General features: G+C 38.5%; 1 protein-coding gene across 1 annotated transcript in view; it reads left to right on the forward strand.

Annotated features, from left to right (window-relative positions):
* Positions 1-16068: 16068 nt before the first annotated feature.
* Positions 16069-22187, forward strand: part of TRPC5 (transient receptor potential cation channel subfamily C member 5) — a 161994-nt gene continuing 155875 nt past the window's right edge. Inside the window, exon 1 of the mRNA XM_036306008.1 lies at positions 16069-16446. Coding sequence (XP_036161901.1) covers positions 16069-16446 — 378 coding nt within the window. The remainder of the gene's footprint in view (positions 16447-22187) is intronic.

The raw sequence follows: 22187 nt of genomic DNA on the forward strand, positions 1-22187 counted from the left end.
AAAAACCAACACCATTTCCCCTAAGAACAGGAACAAGACAGGGATGCCCACTCTCACCACTCCTGTTCGACATAGTACTAGAAGTATTATCCATTGCAATTAGACAAGAAGAAGAAATAAAAGGCATCCAAATTGGAAAAGAAGTAAAACTGTCCTTATTTGCAGATGACATGATATTATACTTAAAAAACCCTAAAGACTCCATCAAAAAACTTTTAGACTTAATAAAAAGAATTCAGCAATGTGGCAGGATACAAAATTAACACCAAGAAATCTATGGCATTTATATACACCAATAGTGAATGTGCAGAAAGAGAGACTAAAAAAGCAATCCCATTTACCATCGCACCAAAAAATTAAGCTACCTAGGAATAAACTTAACTAAAGAGGTAAAAGTCCTCTACTCAGAAAACTACAGGACGTTGAAAATAGAGATAGAGGAAGACATAAAGAGATGGAAGAACATACCGTGTTCTTGGATTGGTGGAATCAACATCATTAAAATGTCCATACTGCCCAAAGCAATCTATAAATTCAACGCACTTCCCATTAAAATACCAATGGCATATTTCACAGACCTAGAACGAACTCTCCAAAAATTCATCTGGAATAAAAAATGACCCCGAATAGCTGTAGTGACCCTGAGAAAGAACAAAGTAGGTGGGATCTCAATACCAGATATCAAGCTGTATTACAAAGCCACTGTTCTCAAAACTGCCGGGTACTGGCACAAGAACAGACATATAGATCAATGGAATAGAATAGAGAGCCCAGAAATCATCCCCAACCAATACGCTCAATTAATATTTGACAAAGGAGGCAAGAACATACAATGGAGTCAAGATAGTATCTTCAATAAATGGTGTTGGGAAAATTGGACAGATACATGCAAGAAAATGAAACTAGACCACCAACTTAGACCATACAACAAAAATAAACTCAAATTGGATAAAGTACTTAAACATAAGACAGGAAACCATAAAAATAGTAGAGGAATCCACAGGCAACAAAATCTCAGACATATGCCAAAGCAATTTCTTCACTGATACTAGGGCAATGGAAACTAAAGTCAAAATAAACAAATGGGACTACATCAACATAAAGAGTTTCTGCACAGCAAAAGAAACCATCAACAAAACAACAAGAAAGCCCACTACATGGGAGAACATATTTGCCAATGCTATCACTGATAAGGGTTTAACTTCCAACATTTATAGGGAACTCATACAACTCAACAAAAGGAAGATAAACAATCCAATCAAAAAATGGGCATTCAGAAAGCCAAAAGACATGAAAACATGCTCAAAGTCGCTAATCATCTGACAGATGCAAATCAAAACAACAATGAGGTACCATATCACACCTCTCAGAATGGCTATCATCAACAATTCAACAAACGACAAGTGCTAGAGAGGATGTGGAGAAAAAGGAACACTGGTGCACTGCTGGTGGGAATGCAGACTGGTGCAGCCACTATGGAAGACAGTATGGAGTTTCCTAAAAAAACTAAAAATGGAACTCCCATTTGACCCTGTGATCCCACTTCTAGGAATATATCCCAAGAAACCAGAAACACCATTCAGAAAGGATATATGCACCCCTATGTTCATAGCAGCACAATTCACCATAGCTAAGATCTGGAAACAGCGTAAGTGCCCATCTGTAGATGAATGGATTAGAAAACTGTGGTACATCTACACGTTGGAATGCTATGCTGCTGTAAGAAAGAAGGAACTCTTACCATTTGCAACTGGAGAGCATTATGCTAAGTGAAATAAGCCAGTCAATGAAGGAAAAATACCACATTATCTCACTCATTTCTGGATAATAAAGACCATTATAAACTTATGAACAAAGATAGATACAGAGGCAGAGCTGCCTCGAACAGACTGTCAAACTACAGCAGCAAGGCCGGGGAGGGTGGGAGGGCAGGAGGGGGGTGGGTAAGAGATCAACCAAAGGACTTGTATGCATGCATATAAGCATAACCAATGGACATAAGACACTGGGGGGTAGGGGAGACCAGGGGGTTGTCAAGGGCGGGGGGGGGGCGGGGAAGGAGACATATGTAATACTCTTTGTAATACTTTAAGCAATAAAAAAAATAATAAATAAAAAGAAAAAAGAATAAACAGAGGAAAGATATATGGAATACGACCAAACAAAAACAACAGATAGAAGCATAATGAGGCACAGAGTTACCAGAAAACAAAAGATAAAATGGCTATAGGAAATCCTCATACATCAATAATTACCCGAATTGTCAATGGCCTAAATTCACCAGTAAAGAGGCACAGAGTAGCAGAGTGGATAAAAAACAAAACCCAACCATATGCTGCCTATAAAAGACACATCTAAACAGCAGAGACAAAGGTAGATTCAAAGTCAAAGGGTAGAAAATGATTTTTCAAGCAAATAACATCCACAAAAAAAGCAGGTGTAGACATACTTATATATGACAAAATAGATCTCAAATAACAAAGATAACAAGAGACAAAGATGGACACTTTATGATGATAAAGGGAAGAAAATATAACACTTCTTAATATATATACACCCAACCAGGGAGCACCAAAATATATTAAACAGTTACAAAACTAAAGGGAGAAACAGACCAAAACACAATTATAGTTGAAGACTTTAATATTCCATTGACAGCTCTAGACATATCCACCAAACAAATCCTAACCAAAATACTAGCTAATCGAACACATAAGTACATCTAAAAAATAATACATCACAATCAAGTGGGATTCATTACAGGGGCACAAAGATGGTTTAGCATTTGCAAATCAATCAACATAATACACCACATTAACAAAAGAAAGGATTAAAAAGAACTAGCAACCTTAAATGAAACACTAAACCAAATAGATATAATCAACATTTAGAGAACATTCTATCCCAGAACATCAGATTATGCATTCTTCTCCAGTGAACATGGAACATTCTCAAGGATAGACCATATGTTGGGTCACAGAACTAGCATTAACAAATTCAAAAAGATTGAAATTATTCCAAGTATATTTTCTGACCACGATACCATAAAATTAGAAATCAACTGCAAAAAAAGGTTAAAAAAATCTACAAATACATGGAGATCAAACAACATACTAGTAAAAAATGACTGGGTCAAAGAATAAATGAAAGATGAGATCAAAAGATATAGAGAGACAAAGGAGAATGATAACACAACATATCAAAACCTCTGGGATGCAGCGAAAGCTGTAATAAGAGAGAAGGTTATATCACTACAGGCCTATCTCAAGAAACAAGAGAAATTCCAAGTAAACAACTTAATATCACACCTTAAAAGACTAGAAAAAAGAAGAACAAAAGCAACCAAAAGTTAACAGGAAAAAGGAAATAATAAAAATCAGAACAGAATTAAATGAAATAGAGAACAAAAAGACTATACAAAAAATCAATAAAACAAAGAACTGGTTCTTTGGAAAGATTAATAAAATTGACAAACCCCTGGCTAGACTCACTAAGGAACAAAGGGATAAGACCCATATAAACAAAATCAGAAATGAGAGAGGAGAAATCACCACAGACATCACAGATAAACAAAGGATCATACTAGAATATTATGAAAGCCTTTATGCCACCAAATTAAATAACCTAAAAGAAATGGATAAGTTCCTATACATATATAACCTTCCTAGACTAAATGGAAGAAATGGAAAATCTAAATAGACCGATCAGCCATGAGGAAATGGAAACAACCATCAAAATCTCCCCCAAAAAAAGTCCAGGACCAGATGGCTTCACCAGTGAATTCTACCAAACATTCAAGGAAAAATTAAAGCCTATTTTTTGCCAACTTTTTCAAAAAATTGAAGAAGAGGCAATACTTCCTAACACTTTCTATGAAGCCAATAAAGCTCTGATACCAAAACCTGGCAAAGATAACACGGACACACACACACACACACACACAATATAATAAAAAATAAATAAAACTACAAACCAATATCCCTGATGAATACATACTCAAAAATCCTAACCAAAATACTATCTAATCGAACACATAAGTACATCCAAAAATATAATACATCATGATCAAGTGGGATTCATTCCAGGGGCACAAGGATGGTTCAGCATTTGCAAATCAATCAACTTAATACACCACATTAACAAAAGAAAGGATAAAAATCATTTCTCGATCTTGTCGATAGATGCAGAAGAAGCATTTGATAAGATACAACATCCATTTATGATTAAAACCCTGAATAAAATAGGAGTAAAAGGAAAGTACCTCAGCTTAATAACGGACATATATGATAAACCCTCAGCCAATATCATACTAAGTGGTGAAAAACTGAAAGCTTTTCCCCTAAGATCAGGAATAAGACAAGGATGTCCACTCTCACCACTCTTATTCAAAACTAGAGGCCCAATGCATGAAATACGTGCAAGAGTAGGCCTTCCTTCCCCTGGCTGCCGGCACCAGTTTCCCTCCAGCACCTGGGAGCCAGACTTCTCTTTGGCACCCGGGATCTAGGCTTTCCTCTGGCCACAGGCAAGCACCTGGGCCCAGGCTTCCCTCATAGCCCTGGCTTTGTCTGGAAGGTCATCCAGAAGAATGTCTGGTCTAATTAGCATATTATGCTTTTATTATTATAGATAGTATTGGAATTTCTAACCAGAGCAATAAGGCAAGAGAAAGAAATAAAAAGCATCCAAATAGGGAAAGAAGAAGTCAAACTGTCACTTTTTGCAGATGACATGATGGTATATAGAAAACCCTAAAGACTCTACCAAAAAACTACTGGAAACAATAAACAAATACAGTCAAATTACAGGATACAAAATCAATGTGCAAAAATCCATTGCCTTCCTGTATGCCAAACAACAAAACTTCAGAAAAAGAAATGGAGAAAACAATTCATTTTCCAATAGAAACCAAAATAATAAAATACCTAGGAATAAACTTAACAAAGTATGTGATAGACCTATATACTAAAAATTGCAAAACATTTTTTAAACAGATTGAAAAGGACACAATGAAATGGAAAAAAAACCCATTTTCATGGATTGGAAGAGTCAACATAGTTAAAATGGCCATTTTACCCAAAGCAATATACATATTTAATGCAATCCCCATCAAAATCCCAATGTCATTTTTTAAAGAAATAGAAGGAGCAATCATCAGATTTGTATGGAACCACAAAAGACCCAGAATAGCCAAAGAAATCCTGAAAAAAGAAAAATACTGGAGGTATCATGCCACCTGACTTCAAAATATACTACAAAGCTACAATAATCAAAACAACATGGTATTGGCAGAGAAACAGATACACAAATCAATGGAACAGAATAGAGAGCCCAGCTATAAAACCAAATGTATATGGACAGATAATTTTTGACAAAGGAGTCAGAAGTGCACATTGGAGTAAAGATAGTCTCTTTAATAAGTGGTGCTGGGAAAACTAGAAAGCCACATTCAAACAAATGAAACTGGATTGCAGTTTGTCCCCATGTACAATGGATCAAAGACTTAAACATGCGACCCAAAAATATAAGTCGCATAGAAAAAATATAGGTACCAAACTTTTATGGACCTTGATAGTAGAGAACATTTTATGGACTTGACCCCAAAGGCAAGGGAGGTAAAGGCAAAAATAAATGAATGGGACTATATCAAACTGAAGAGCTTCTACACAGCAAAAGAAACAGACAACAAAACAAACAGGCAGCCAAACAGATGGGAGATGATATTTGCAACAATAGCTCCTCCAACAAAGGTTTAATTTTCAAAATATATAAAGAACTCATAAAACTCAACACCAAACAAATAAACAATCCAATCAAAAAGTAGGCAGAGGACCTGAAAGTACACCTCTCCCAAGAAGACATACAAACAGCCAATAGATATATGAAAAGATGTTCAACCTCACTGGCAATCAGGGAAATTCAAATTAAAACTGCAATGAGATACCACCGTACACCTGTTAGAGTAGCTGTTATCAACAAGACAAGCAACAAGTGTTGGAGAGGTTGTGGGAAAAAGGGAACCCTCATTCACTGCCGGTGGAAATGTAGACTGGTACAACCACTTTGAAAAGCCATCTGGCGATTCCTCAAAAAATAAAAAATAGAGCTACCATACGACCCAACAATCCCACTCTTGTGTATATCCTGAAAACCTCTAAATCATTTATACACAAAGACATATGCACCCCTATGTTCATTGCAGCATTATTCACAGTGGCCAAGAGTTTGAAACAGCCAAAGTGCCCTATAATAGAGGACTGGATAAAGAAGATGTGGTATTGCCAAACCGGTTTGGCTCAGTGGCTAGAGCGTCGGCCTGCGGACTGAAAGGTCCCAGGTTCAATTCCGGTCAAGGGCATGTACCTTGGTTGCGGGCACATCCCCAGTAGGGGGTGTGCAGGAGGCAGCTGGTCAATGTTTCTCTCTCATTGATGTTTCTAACTCTCTAGCCCTTCCCTTCCTCTCTGTAAAAAATCAATAAAATATATTTAAAAAGAAAAAAAAAAGAAGAAGAAGAAGATGTGGTATAGATACACAATGGAGTACTACACGGCCATAAGAAAGGATGAAATACAGAATTTACAACAACATAGATGGACCTTGAGAACATTATGTGAAGTGAAATAAGTCAAACAGAAAAAGTTAAGAACTATATGATTTAACTCATATGTGAAATATAAAACAGAAACTTATGAACACAAACAGCCATGTGGTGGTTGCCAGAGGGAGGGAGGTGGGGGAAGAAAAGGGTCCTAATATGAGGTGACAGGAGAAGATTTGACTTTGGGTGGTGGGCACATGGTCCTATATACAGATTTTATAAAGTAGTAATCCACACATGAAACCTATATGTTCACGTTGACTAATGTCACCCCAAAAAATTTTAAAAAGCATTAAAAATAAACAAGAAACAGAATAAATACATATATAAATAAACAAATACATAAATAAATAAAAAAAGAAACAGCTGGTAGGAAACCCTGGCCATTTTTCCTGACTAGTAGAACCAAAACAGGAACTGAAATTGCTATGGTTATAAAAAGTGAAAATGTTTAGAATATTAAAGGATGTTTACTTCAGGACTTTCTCTATAAAAGCATTGAAGATTATAAAAGCTGTAAATTGCTAATCTTAATTTTATATCTTTCAGATAGAGGGAATATAAATGGAAATATAGAAAATTACCAGCAAAGTAAACCTGGGATATTGATTCCCTAACTATTTTTCTAAGTCTTTATAAGTATTCTATTTAAACACACACACACACACACACACACACACACACACACACACACACACACCCCTTTTATTTAAAACATTTTTACTTTTATTATCGCAAGTACAATTGTTTCACAATCTCTCTGAATCATTTAAGCTTATATCTTGTTACAAAATGGGATTATATGTACCTTTTTATTTTACTCTCAAAAACATAGTTTAGGAAAATTACTAATTGTGGAAAAAATAGAGCCCAATATTGGAATAGAACTATGCACACTAGAAATGTTTACATATATTCACAATGTTAACATTGCTAGGCAATCCTATAGATGTATAAAAATTTAAATAAAAGTTAGATTCCTTCTTTTTTTTTTTGATGTACCTGTTTCAATCTTTTGCCCATTTTCTATCGAGTTATCTGTCTTTTCCTTATTGATTTGTAGCCATTCCTATAAATTCTAGATATAAGCTATTTGCTAGTTGTGTGCATTGCAATAATTTCACTCAGTCAATTCACCTTTTTATCCTTTAAGAGAGTCTTTTGAATAACAAAAAATTCTTAATTTTAATAAAATAAAATTTAGCATTTTCTTTTAAGTCTATTTTTGCTGTGATACTAAAACATTTTATTTTCATCTTCTTTAAGATATCAAGATATTTCTTGAGCTCACCAAGATATTTTCTTTTTTAAAAAAAATCTTTATTGTTGAAAATAAAAAGAAGAACAAAGAAAACTTTCCCATAAGTCCTTCAGCATATCTCATTGTCAGGAATTGCATCAAATGCTGAAATCTAGTTCAATTACTGGCCAAAGAAATGGAATTTGCAATATTAACTTATACTAATTAAGACTCTTCTTGAGGTAGAGGGGCTTCTTGTCTATGCACAAGGCTGCATGTGGTGGAGGAGGTTACACATCCAATCAAAAGTGGAGTTCAACCAACAGAGCATTTCCCCATTGCTATCTACACCACTATTTTATGTAGTAATTCAATACCATATGTCTATTGAGAATCTATTATTGCTAGGTTCTGGGTATAGAGTAGTAAATATGACAGATAAGGTCATTGCAATTATGGGATTTACATTTTGGTTGGAAAGCTATATATTAAAATCATAAATAAAAATATGGTCATTTCAAGTAGTGATAAGTTATTGAAGAAAATCAAGTAAGGGTAATGAGATAGAAGCTGAGGGGCTTGCTGTGCTTGGAAGCTGAGGAGATGACACTTGATCTCAAACCTACATGATAAGAAAGAAACTATGAAGATCCAGTGGAAGAGGACTATAGAGACTGAACTGCATGTGCAGGTGTCTCAAAGTGGTCACATGCTTGAGAGGTTTGAAGAATAGAAAGTCAATGTTCTCTTAAAATACACTGTATTTTATAAACCCACACCTCAGCACATGCTGTATCATCATCTAGAATGATCATCGCTACATTGCTGTCTCTCAAACTCCAATCAACCCTCCTAGACATAGCTCAAATATTACATGGTCTTCAATTACCTCCCCAGGTAGAGTAGGAACACTTTGTGTCCCTACTATATATTAGAATCTTTATCTCACAGTAGTACATTTAACTTATTTTTATTTTTGCCTTTCCCTCTGGACTTGGAGTTGCTTCAAGGCAAGGGCTATGTCTCACTTAAATTTGTATTTCCCACTATCAAGTATTCTGGCCCTGCATGACAAATAGTAGGTATATAACAAATATTACTTGAATTGTAACATATAGCTACAAGTCTTAGCACTATTGTAGGCACTATGGAGCATATAAAAGAACCTATCTTCATTGAACTAGTTAAGAAGGTAGACTCGTGTCAGAAGCTTGGCTCTTGCCCCATTTTCACTACTTACTAGTTGTGTGAACTTAAGCCATTTACTTAACCTCTCTGTGCCTCAGGTTTCTTATCTGTGAAGTTAGAGATAATAATGGTAACTGTCTTTAAAAAGTGAGGAATAATTTTTAAAATGTATGTGAAACTTTTAGCATATACATATCTGGCACATGATATGTGCTTAGTGTCAATTTATTATCTGTAAATTAATAAAATTATTAGATTAATAAAATGTACACAAATTAAAAACATAATACTACAAATACAACACTATTCAGGATGGTTTAAAGTGCATTCTGAAACAGGATGTTATATTATCTTGATCTCAAAAAAGCACTGCTGAATGAATAAAAGAAGAAAAAATAGCCACAGTATAATATGTGCTGGCGTGACCATTCTAGAGCACTGGGTTCATTTCTAAGCATCATACTTTTTAATATATATTTTTATTGATTTCAACGAGGAAGGTAGAGAGAGAGAGAGAGAGAGAGAGAGAGAGAGAGGTCAATGATGAGAAAGAATCATTGATCAGCTGCCTCCTGCATGTCACACACTGGAGATTGACCCTTCAACCTGGACATGCGCCCTGACCCGGAATTAAACCGTGACCTCCCGTGATCTATGCTCAACCACTGAGCCACGCCAGCCAGGCTGAACATCATACTTTAACAAAGAAAGAAAGAAAGAAAGAAAGAAAGAAAGAAAGAAAGAAAGAAAGAAAGAAAGAAAGAAAGAAAGAAAGAAAGAAAGAAAGAGTATTGTGTAACTAGAAGCAAACCACTAGGATGGTCATAATTCTATTGAAGGGGACACTCAGGGCAGAGAGAGACATGAGAACTGAAATCAAACATTTGAATGGGTAGTCATGTGGAAAAAACAGAGTTTTGCTTAATGCTGCTCCAGAGATCATACCTGGGACCATGGAATAGAAGTTGTAGTAGGTGATTTCAGCTGAACATAGAGAAGGATTTGCTGGAAGTAAGTATTCTCCAAGCAGATGAGAAAGTGGTGAGTTTTCAATCAGTAGATGTTCTCATTAACTAAGGGGACTTTTTCATTGGGCAGGAGATTCTAGATGATCTTCGATGTCCCTTGCAGGAAATTCAAGATTTGGACCTTTCTGGGAAAGATTAGTGTTCTTCCACTAAAATTAAGAAGTTCTCAGAGTGTTACTCTGAAAAAGAGCCAAAATCCTCTCAAAATTAATACCCCACCAAATGTGCATGCATGCACATGCACACACACACACGCATGCACACACACACGTGCGCCCTTCTTCTAACCAGCCCATTCCTGTGCCTTTGAACATGAAATTTCCACTTCAGTCACTCTTATAATTGAACATTCAAGGTTCCTGTTCAAATGTAATTTTTTTCCTAGAAGAGGCATTGTGTTAAGCCACTCAGCCATTATCATCAGCTTCTGTCACAGTGCCTGGTATATATTCATTGAATGTGTTTATTATCTGCCATTCACACTTGAAAGTGTTCAAGTTTATCAGATTAAATCTACTTGCCTTAAAGAGCTCTAAAGAGATGCACAAGTGAATAGGTAAATGTGGATAAAGGTGAGAGGTCACAAGGGTTTCACTATTCAAGATCAATCTTCATGGCACTGAGTGCAAGCCATGCACAGATGCCATGTCCCTTCAAACGTACTTTTTTTTAGTTAGGTGGAAAGCAAGTCTTTTATCTTAACAAAGGCCTGAGATGGGCAGTGATCTGGGCTGATATTTGGCAAAACCACTTTGCTCCTTGGCCTTCTGCCCAGCCCATTGATTTCGCGTTTAAGCCTACAAATTGTCACAGATTTAAGCCTACAAATGTCACAGGTGCCATTATACAAACTCCTCTGGCTAGCATCACAGAAAATAGAGAGCATGATAAGACTCCTGAGGCAAACTATTAGACCATTTTTAATATTTTATGCTTGGGGGACTACTTTGGGAGTGGGGTTCACTCATATAATGGTATGAAGTGTTGGCTGGTATAATTTTGTCCAGTTAAGAACACACCTCAAGGCCAGTGCATAAGGATGGGAATGCCAACTCCATCTCTTGGCTTAGGTTAATGGCAGATGAGTGCAATCTGCCAAGTATAAAGTTAAAGAGTGATGGGAAGGCACCTTTCCAATAATAAACCCTCAGGAAATTCCATTGTTAGTTACTTTTCCAGAATAATGACAAAGTAGGACTAACAGCAAGCATATGGAGAAAGGATTGGTCTCAGAACCCAGAGCAAGGCTGATGCTAAAGCTGTGAGGATTGGAAGAGGGCAGGGCATTAGGCGATTCATTAGACATCTACATAAGCCTACATGTAGATAGACAATGTCAGGAACCCATTTTACATCACTCAATACATATTATAAAAGTGAATATGGAAACATAGATATTTTCTTTCTCCTCCATCACATCTTTCTTGTCCTAGACAAACCCTCTGTACTCCCAAGGCCCCAACAACTTTCCTAATCAAGGAATCCAAGTTAAGGTGTTATTTGTGTTCAGCCACATTATTTGTTATTCCTTCCAGAGATAATTTTAGTGTCCTAATCCAAAAGAGTGACTCTAATAGTATAATATCTGGCTAACCTCTGGATGAGGTATTTTTCTTTACAGAGGAATAATATAGCACAACTCACTGGAATGAAATAGGCCAGATGAATTTCAAATGCAAGAGATTAAAAGTAAAGCTAGACTTTGAAATGATATATCATGCAATGATACTTCAATTCTCAAATTACCGTGATTTTACTGTCCTCTCTCTTTACTACTATAACCCACAATCTAGCACATAGTGAGAGTTTAATGAATGCTACTACTTGTTGCCTTCATTATTATTACTACTAGAACCAATGGTAGTAATAGTGCCACTGCAATTCCTGGCACAGTGCCTGGGACATATTAAATATTCAAAACTATAATAATTATTTTATTGTACCAGCTCCTGGCATGGTGCCTGAAACATGATAGTGCACCAATTTAGTTAGTTCCACTCATTCTCATCTTTTCCTGGGAGACATTTGTCTTCAGTTTCCCACACAGCTGTGGGCACAGATTTTTCTGTAGCAGTACCAGTGACACTATCTGAAAAGACATTCAACCTTTCTTCTATGGTAGCCTTTTAAGTGGCAAATGGTCAGCAAATGTTTTAAGATCATTTTTAGATGGAAAAATTGAGTTTATGGAATTTCAGCTCACCTCTAATCCCTTTATCTTATTATACCACTGTTTCCCAACTAATCCATGATCAATCATCACCTTCATTCTTGCACTCTGCAGTGCCTGGACTACCCTCACATTTTTACATTTAATTTATTCTCCAACGGCTGGCCTAATAGTTACTTTCTCCATGTAATCTCTCAGATATACAGCCCTCATTGAGCCCTTTCTGAAATCCCAAAGCTTCAAATCAGTAACACATAATTTATCACTTCATTCCACGACCTTGCCAACCCTCCTCAGCTAGGCTGTAGTTGCTCATTAAATATTCATTTGTTCAGCACCATCATGTTCTAGACCATGTGTGCATACAGGGAAGACAGGAAACCAAGTATTCTTACCCTAGTGGCAGTAGGACAAACATGCAGTTGGGTGGCATTGGAGAATTGTGATTCAAGTGTCCATGGAGAATTCAAAGGAAGATTGGCTAACCTGGGGATATTGGGGGAAGGCTTCACAGAGAAGGGGACCTATGAGCAAGGTGCTGGAGCTGAGAAGGATTTTGTTGGAAGAAGCCATATGCAAAGACAGGGTCATAAAATGGCAACTCAGGGTCATAACATGGCCCAGTATGGCTAGAACTGAGGGTGGGTTGGAATAAGATGAGAGAATATTGGAAGGTTTACTCATTTTTCATCAAATATATATCAAGCATTCATGGTATGCCAGGAATTAGCTAGGCGTAGATACTGAAAAAACAGGACAGATGCAATTTCTGCACTTGAGTTTTAAGGATAATTGAACAGAGCAGGCAATTGTCCAATAAGAAAAAGAAATATATAACTACAAATTGAAATAAGCATTAAGAATGAAGAGGAGAGAGTACAACAAAGAAAAGAATATGAAGAAACTACTTTATAGAGGGTAGTTAGTGGGGATTGCTCTGAAGAGGTGACATGTTGTTGAGGTTGGAAAGATGAAAAGAGCTGAAGAAGAGTGTTCCAGGTGCTGATCAAAGATCTTGGGGGTCAGGGAACTTGGCATGTTGGAAAAATTGAAAGAAGCTCCACAAGGCTGAAAAATAGTCATGAGGATATAAGTAGAGCACAGGAAACAAAGTCAATAATATTGTAATAACTATGTATGATGTCAGACGGGAACTAGATTTATTGAGGTGATTATTTTGTAAGTTATATAAATGTAGAACCACTATGTTGTACACCTGAAAGTAATATAATATTGTATGTCAATGGTAATTTAAAAGTAAAATAATAAAAATAGTGGATGAGGGTGAGAAAATGGCTTAAGATGAAGTTGGAGAGGCAAACACAGCCAAGACCTGGTAGACCTCATCACGAAGTGTTGATTTGATAACAAAAACAGCAAGAAATCAACCAAGAAAGAGTAAAATGGAATCAAGTTTGTGTTACATGGGATAACTTGTGGATAGTGTGATAGACAATCTGGAGGGGAGAGAATGGCATCAGGATGATCAATTATAAGGCTGTGAAAAGGTCCAAGTAAAAGATAATGAAGGCAGGGATCTTTTCTTTCATATCCTCCAAAGGTGACCAGCATATTGATAGGCACATGGAAAGCTTCTACCATATTCATATTGATTGGCTAAATAAATATAAACTGAGTTGCATTACTGAGTCTCTCTCCAGGAGATCACAGTGTCTCTTCTTCCTCCTTCCTTTTGTTTATAATGGAGACAGGGAGGCAGTCTACAATTAGTATTATTAAAGTCATTTGCTGTTTAGTGACAAATGCTTACTCTAAGCACCACTTTCCTTTTGTCACTTGAAAGTAGCACAGGAAAATATCAGTGTTTCTCAAGACAGCCAAACAGTACCCTATCTGCCTGAGATTTTTATGCAGAGACTAATTTGTTATTTAGGCCTATTCAGGGCAAGAGGTAACACTCATCTTCAAATACTGACTTCCCAGAAGATCACAAGCACATGAAATGCAAATGCCACTTAGTATAATATATGCTTTTCCCTCTGCCAAAACAGGGATGTAATTACCTGGAAAAGTGAGGCAAATTTTTAAGGAAGCTTCATGTCTTCATCTCTCTTACATCAAGATGAGACAAGAATCCCTTTATCATATTTCTACTTCTTTTTGCTGCCAAATCAGTTTGGTAATGAAAGGCATGTAAATAACTTTGGTAAAACTCAGCTTCCAGAGAACACTAGACATCCCAGAGATAGGAGAGAAAGGAGCCAATCACCTAATGGATCTGAGCCTCATTTTCTACCCTGGGAAGGATAGCCATTTCTAACTCACAGGGCTAACACAAGGAGTCAATGATAAAGGTTCATGAATTTGATCTGTGAACTACAAGGCAAAAGCTCTATACGGTGATTCATTCTATCCAATTGAAGGCAAAGACTGCGGTATTTTATCACAGAGAAAGTTAAACACATTGCAGGAACTCAATAATAGGTTTTATTTTAAAGTAAATTTTATGAAAAACTGGCTTTAGATGTGGTGCATGTAAAACAGACCATTTACTTCCCAGATTTGAATCATATTCTAAGATCTATCAGTTCCTTGGTTTGTAATAATGGAGGGGAAAAAACATGAGTGAACAGAGAGTGTGTGTGCTTATCTTTTGCAGCTGCCTTTGGCCTATTGGAGCCAGTACCCCTCCCCCAGTGAATAGCAGCAAGAAATGGGATTTCAGTTAGCACTAAAATGGGATGGCAATCCAGGATCTGCATCTGGGGCAACTTCAAATTCAATCCTGAAAATCAGCACAAGCCCATAGGCCCAGAGCCCAAAGAAATTGGCCAAAGATGAACTCCAACTTTGCATCACAAATCAGAAGTATTATCATGAGTATTTTCAGGCAGCAGAAGAGAAGGAGGGAACTAGCTTGTTCCATGTCTCAGGAGGTTTACCCTGAGCCAGCTGCTTTGATAATGCATTATGTTATTTAACTCTCACAATAGCTTTATGAGGTAGAAATTATTCTTTAGCACAGAGGCTGGTACACAATGATAACTGCTGTACATATTATTAATATTGATAAACTTAATAATAATAAACTGAAACACAGAGGGATTGGCTTGAGTAACTTATCCAAGGTCATAGAGCTGGTAAAGTCAGGATTTGAGCCTAGGTATTTCTGACCCCAAAGCCTGAGCTATACTCATTTTCAAGAAGAAAAAGATTGTGACATTGAAACAGTTTGGGAATCACCGGCAGATGAGTGGATAAAAAAGCTGTGGTATATTTACACAATGGAATACTACACAGCTATAAAAAAAGAAGGAACTGTTACCATTTGCAACAGCATGGATGGACCTGAAGAGTATTATGCTAAATGAAACAAGCCAGTCAAAGAAAGATAAGGATCACATGATCTCACTCATATGTGGAATCTAATGAACAAAATAAACTGATGAATAAAATAGAACTAGAGACATAGAAGCATGGAACAGACTAAAAAATTCCAGAGGGAAAGTGGGGGGTGGGGTGGGAGGGGAGTGATTAACCAGGGAACTTATATGAATAACTCATGGACACAGACAATAAAATGGTAAAGGCTTGGGAGGGGTGGATATGGAAGGGGTCAATGGGGAAAATAACACAAACAAGCAAAGGAGACATCTGTAATACTTTCAACAATAAATATACATTTTTTAAAATCACCATAGTTTTAATAAAATAATGAAGTGTACAGTAAAAAAATAAAAATAAAGAAGAAAAAGTTTGGGATTTTCCAACCCATTAGCAAGGTTGCCTCCACAGTTAACCATTTGAGACCTTCAGTTATCTAAGAATATCTTTGGTCTCCCTTTCTCTCCTTATTCAGGTTTCTAAATTGCTATGAACCATGGCCCAACTGTACTACAAAAAGGTCAACTACTCACCGTACAGAGACCGAATTCCCCTGCAAATTGTGAGGGCGGAGACTGAGCTCTCTGCAGAGGAGAAGGCCTTCCTCAATGCTGTAGAGAAGGGGGACTATGCCACTGTGAAGCAGGCCCTCCAGGAGGCAGAGATCTACTACAATGTCAACATCAACTGCATGGATCCTCTAGGCCGGAATGCTCTGCTCATTGCCATTGAGAATGAAAACTTGGAGATCATGGAGCTACTGCTGAACCACAGCGTGTATGTAGGTGATGCCTTGCTCTATGCTATCCGCAAGGAAGTGGTGGGTGCTGTGGAGCTTCTGCTCAGCTACAGGAGGCCCAGTGGAGAGAAACAGGTAAGAGAAGTCCCTATAGCCTGGAAAATAGCCACGGATAACAGGAAACTATAATCAGAAGCCTTGAAACTAGGGAAGGTCAGGTAGGCTAGAGTTGAGAAGCCCTATCCTGGCAACCCTCTGTCCTCATCAATGATCTTAGGTGGTATCCTAGAGCTACCCTGCATGGCCTATGCTGAGTTTTACTCATTTTCCATTCCCTTATTAGTATTTTCCCTTATATATTCAATACTTAACAACCAAAAAGTATGCTCTCCATTTCCAAAATATTCAAGCTTCTTTTACCCTCCCTACCCTCTGCTCTCTATCTTTATTTTCTTTCTCTACTCAAAGTCACATTCTACAAAAGAAGAAACCAAACATAAACCTGAGCTTTCTCCTTTTATTAGCTTCTCTCTTGAAGGACAGGAGGCCTTTAAACATGAGAGTCACAATGCAAATGCAGATGGATACAGGGACTCACATTTTTTCTAATACCTGTCATATGACTGCATTCCACCCTTAGATGTTCAGGTGTTTGTCAGGCAATTCCACTGCCCTCAGAGACACCTAAGTTTCATATTCTGGAGTCATCTTCAAGTGCTTCCTCTCCCTTGCCTCCATATCCAATCCCTAAACCTTGTGGTTTCTTCCTTCCTAATATATCTTACATACTTTCCTCTCTAGCCCAACTCCCACCACTCTGCCTCTGGTCCTTATCATATCTCTTCTACAATACTGGTGCTCAAAGTGTGCTCCAGCATTAGCATCACCATGGGAACTTGCTAAATGCAAATGCAAATCCTCAGGCACCACCAGAGGCTGAATTAGAAACTGGGGATGGGGCCCAGCAAGCTGTGTCTTAATAAGCCCTCTAGGGAATTCTTATGCATACTCAGGTTTGGGAACCAATGTCCTAGAGTAACATTAAAATCTTCTAACTGGACTGTCTCCCTCTAACCTCTTTCTTTCCCTCAAAAAATTCTGAACAATGATGCTGCTTATTCTCCCCAAAATATTGTAACAATTCTATAATTCCTGTCCATCCTTTCAGCAACTACAATGTCTTCCCATTAGAAGAGAAACCAATTCAAGAAGCCTAGCACTCAACAGTCTTCATTAACAGTCTTTTCCAGTCCCATCTTCCCTAGTCTTTTCTAAACCCCTCAAGTCAAGCACATCTTCTGTTTGTATTTCTTCCTTTGGAGCATAGCATTGAGTGCATAGTAGGGACAAAGAAAATACAGAGTCTTCAAATGTGGAACAGTACAATACATTAAAAAGTAGAAATAGTATAAATCAAAACTAAAATTGCAAAATGCTTAGAAGAAGAAAAAAGAAAAAAAAATATATATATAATATGCACTGTCCCCTCAGGAGTTCACCCAACCAGGAATTCGATCACTTGCTATGACATGTGCTGACCACCAGTGGGTGGCACGGAATGAAGGGAGGTCTCAGCCAGCAGCTGACAGCCACTAAGGACCCTACCTGTGCATGGATTTCATACACTGGGCCTCTAGTTCATAATGAAAACATGCAACATCAAATCTTATGGGATATGACCAAAGCTAGGTTTAAAGGAAATTCATAGCTTCAATAATTTCCTAAACAAAAGAAATGAAAATAAGCTTAGCGATAACTAGAAGACTAAGAATTATAATTGATAGAGCAGAAAGGAAAACATTAGATTAAAAGTTCCTTGAGTAAAAGGCCTGAATCCCTTTCTCTTCCATCAGCATTTAATACAGTGCCAAAAGAAAAGGGACCTTATCTCTCTTCTTCATTGCTATATTCCAACACTGGGAAAGTGTCTGCAACATCAAATACGCTCAATAAATATTTATTCTATAAATGAATAATACGCAATCAGCACTATGCTAAGCACCATAGATGACTTACTTTATCTAATCCTCCCAGTAATTCTGTTAGATAGACACTATTATTATTATCCCCATTCTATCAATGAGAAAAATATAGTCACAGGATGATTGTCAGTTGTCTAAGATCACAATAAATATCATAGCCAGGATTGAAACCCAAGCAGCCTACCTCCTAAACACACCCTCTTTTTAATTTTTTAAAATTTATTTCAGAGAGGAAGGGAGAGGGAGTGAGATAGAAACATCACTGATGAGAGAGAATTATTGATCGGCTGCCTCCTGCATGCCCCACACTGCAGATCGAGCCTGCAACCCAGGCATGTGCCCTGACCGAAATCGAACTGTGACCTCCTGGTTCATAGGTCAATGCTGAACCACTGAGCCATGCCAGCCAGGCCTAAACACACCCTCTTAACCACTAGGCTGTATTGCTTCCCTGGCAGTCTGAATTCCAAGCACAGTTCTGAGATGGGGTAGGTCAGTGGAGTATGGATGGATGAGCTCTCTGGAAAGAATTCATCATGTGAATTAATACCAAAGCAGAGAGATGTAAACATGTTCCCTACTTAGTCTACATCACCATCCACATAAAAAATGATTTGTTCTGTGCCCCATTTCCCCAAAGCCCTGCTAAGTGCCTGAGTGATTTAATATGCCAATCTGAACTTACATTTCTCCAGCTACCCTGCAGCAAAATTATCTTGCTCACCTCTGAGATTATGGAGCCCTTCATTTAACTACCAATCACTCATTACTATATACTATTGGTCAGCTTTACTTGTGTAATTGTCTGATATCTGTAACTAGATTGGTTTTTTTAATCCTCACCCGGGGATATTTTTCCATTGATTTTTAGAGAGAATGGAAAGGAGGAAGGAGGGGGAGAGAAATAGAGAAAAACATCAATGTGAGAGAGATACATTGATTGGTTGCCTCCCACATATACCCTTATCCAGGCCAGGGATCAAGCCTGCAACCAATGTATGTGCCTTTGATGGGGAATCAAACCTGTGACCCTTTGGTCCATGGGCCAATGTTCTAACCACTGAGAAAAACGGTCCAGGGCTAAATTGTATATTTTTAATGTGAGACACAATCTAATGCCCAAGTGTTTCCAATGCTTCTCCTATCAGTACCTAACCTAGTGCCTAGTATATAACGGGTAATATACAGGGGTAAGCAAAAGTAAGTAAATTATAATAATTAATAAATAATAATCTATACTAATAAAAGAGTAATATGCTAATTAGACTGGGAGACCTTCTGGAGACCTTCCAGACATCCTTCTGGACAAAGCCAGGGGCTTTTCCAGCCTGCAAACTGCCCCTCGCCTAGGCCAGCCACACCCCCCAAGGAGACCCCCCACACTGATCTGAGACCTCCTTCAGGGCAGACCAGCCAGCCCCCACCCATGCACCAGGCTTCTATCTATACTAATAAAAGGGTAATATGCTAATTAGACTGGGAGACCTTCTGGACAAAGCCATGGTGGCAGAGCTGAGGCAGAGGTGGTTACGAGCAATCAGGCTGGCAAGGGGGACAGTTGAAGGGGAGCAGGCTGGAAGGGGAGGGGAGTTGTGGGCAAGCAGGCCAGCAGTAGGGACAGTTGAGGGTGAGTAGGCTGGCAGGGGGGATAGTTGAGGCCAATAAGTCTGGCAGGGGCAGGCAGTTAGGGGTGATCAGGCCAGAAAGGGGGACAGTTGGGGTTGATCAGGCTGGCAGGCAGAGTGGTTAGGGACGATCAGGCAGGCAGGCAGGTGAGCAGTTAGGAGCCAGCAGTCCCAGACTGTGGGAGGGATGTCCGACTGCCAGTTTAGGGATTGGCCCTAAACCGGCAGTTGGACATCCTCCGAGGAGTCCCAGATTGGAGAGGGCACAGGCCAGGCTGAGGGACACCCCCTCTTGTATGAGTGCCATGCACAAGACCACTAGTAATACAATAATAAACTGTTTTACATACTCACAACTATAAACCTACTTTTGTCAACCCCTGAATAAATATTTACTGATTAATATGAAGGAATTAAGTGCATCTCCCAGAAAAGCACATGGTAGGCTGATTGCAAAAGACATCATGACTTTCATATTCACTCCCATTTGGCATCATAACTGTTTTGAAAGAGAGGAGAACACAGAGGTGGTTCCAAAGAGGGAACTAGCAATATCAGTCCTGAGTTTGAAAGTAGGCCAAGTTCTTATTTGATGGCCTCCACTTTCCCCATCTTTCCCCATTGCTCTGGCAAACTCTGAGGAAGAAAGGTACCAGATAAACTTATACTAAAGTACAATCTAAGGCACGACCTTCCCTGAAGAAAGGCTGTGCTTCGCTCACAGAAATGAATCACTAATGGTGGACTATCAGGCATATTAAACCTGGGTAAAGCTATTTGGGGGAATCTGTCTTTACCAAGATCCTTTCAGACACACTGCTAGTATAAGACTTCCTTTGTCCATACTCAAATATAACACCATTTGTACAAACACACAAAGCTGTCAGCTCTTCAGCAGCCTTCTCTTCCCTCTCTTCTCTCCCTCCCAACCCCTACACCAGCCTCTGCTAAATTTCATTTTCTTGCATTGCTTTGACAATCGCTGTAATAAGTCAGACGTCAGTAACTATAACAACAGATCGTCACTGTGCAGGAGCTCTGCCTTTGGAGGAGAGAGAAACAACATTTATTTACCTGGGGGCAAGAAGGGATGTGAGTAAACACAGGCCTCCTGAAGGACCTTGGATCCAGATGGGTAGGGGACTCTCAGGAAGACACTTCTCCCACAAACACCTGTCCTTTTTCACAGAGGCCCTCTCTCATCTCTCCAAGGGATTAGGCACAGCTGACCTCCATCAATCTTGTGTAAAATAGTGCCCTCTTTAGCTTTATTGGGCATGGAGTTTGACCTAAAGCTGGCAGCAAGAACCCCTCAGCTTCCTCTAGCCCCAGTCCACTGTCCTCTTTTAGCCTATCAAAACTGCTCTCAGATAAAGATTGGAGGCCAGGCACAAATGGTTGACACTGACTTCAAGGATCAACACTTACATGGAGACCTGCATTTTTAATAAGGATAACTCTTTAAGTAAAAATGGTGGTCTCTATTAGATTGAATTCCTTGTACTAGACAACAAGTAGAACATGTGTGTGTGTGTGTGTGTGTGTGTGTGTGTGTGTTGTTACTGTACTGTCTTCTTGAGTGTGTTATTCTGTGGCCTTCATGCTGCTTCAGAAATATGACCCTCATCCTAACTGGTTTGGCTCAGTGGATAGAGCATCGGCCTGCAGACTAAAGGGTCCCAGGTTCAATTCCTGTCAAGGGCATGTACCTTGGTTGCAGGCACATTCCCAGTAGGGAGTGTGCAAGAGGCAGCTGATCGATGTTTCTCTCCCATCGATGTTTCCAACTCTCTGTCCCTCTACCTTCCTCTCTGTAAAAAATCAATAAAATATATTTGGGGGGAAAAAAGAAATATGACCCTCTTGGCAGTATCCAGTCTGGAACCACTGTACCACTATGGCCTATTTCAGTAGGAATAGTTTTTGACGACTTAGAAGACTTGTGATTCCTTGGGGTAAACACTCAAATAATTCTCAGAATTCAAATATTTTGGACTACAGAAGGTTTAATACCAGCCTATTTCTTGTCCATTAAATCTACTCCCTTTAGCTCACTGACTCTGGGCATCACTAGAAAAGCATCAGTAAGCAGGGACAGCAAATCTAGCAATAGCCCAAAGACTTGTACCTGTGTATGGTCACAATAAGCTCAAAGATCAATAATTGTGCATATGGAGAACTTGTCAAAATGCACATCCCCGAGTCCCATTACATACCTAAAGAATCAGAATCTTGGGGTTTTGGCCTGGAATCAAAATTTTAATAAGAC

The sequence above is a fragment of the Myotis myotis genome, unplaced genomic scaffold, assembly GCF_014108235.1.
Source record: "Myotis myotis isolate mMyoMyo1 unplaced genomic scaffold, mMyoMyo1.p scaffold_m19_p_4, whole genome shotgun sequence".
In the NCBI taxonomy this organism is placed as follows: domain Eukaryota; kingdom Metazoa; phylum Chordata; class Mammalia; order Chiroptera; family Vespertilionidae; genus Myotis; species Myotis myotis.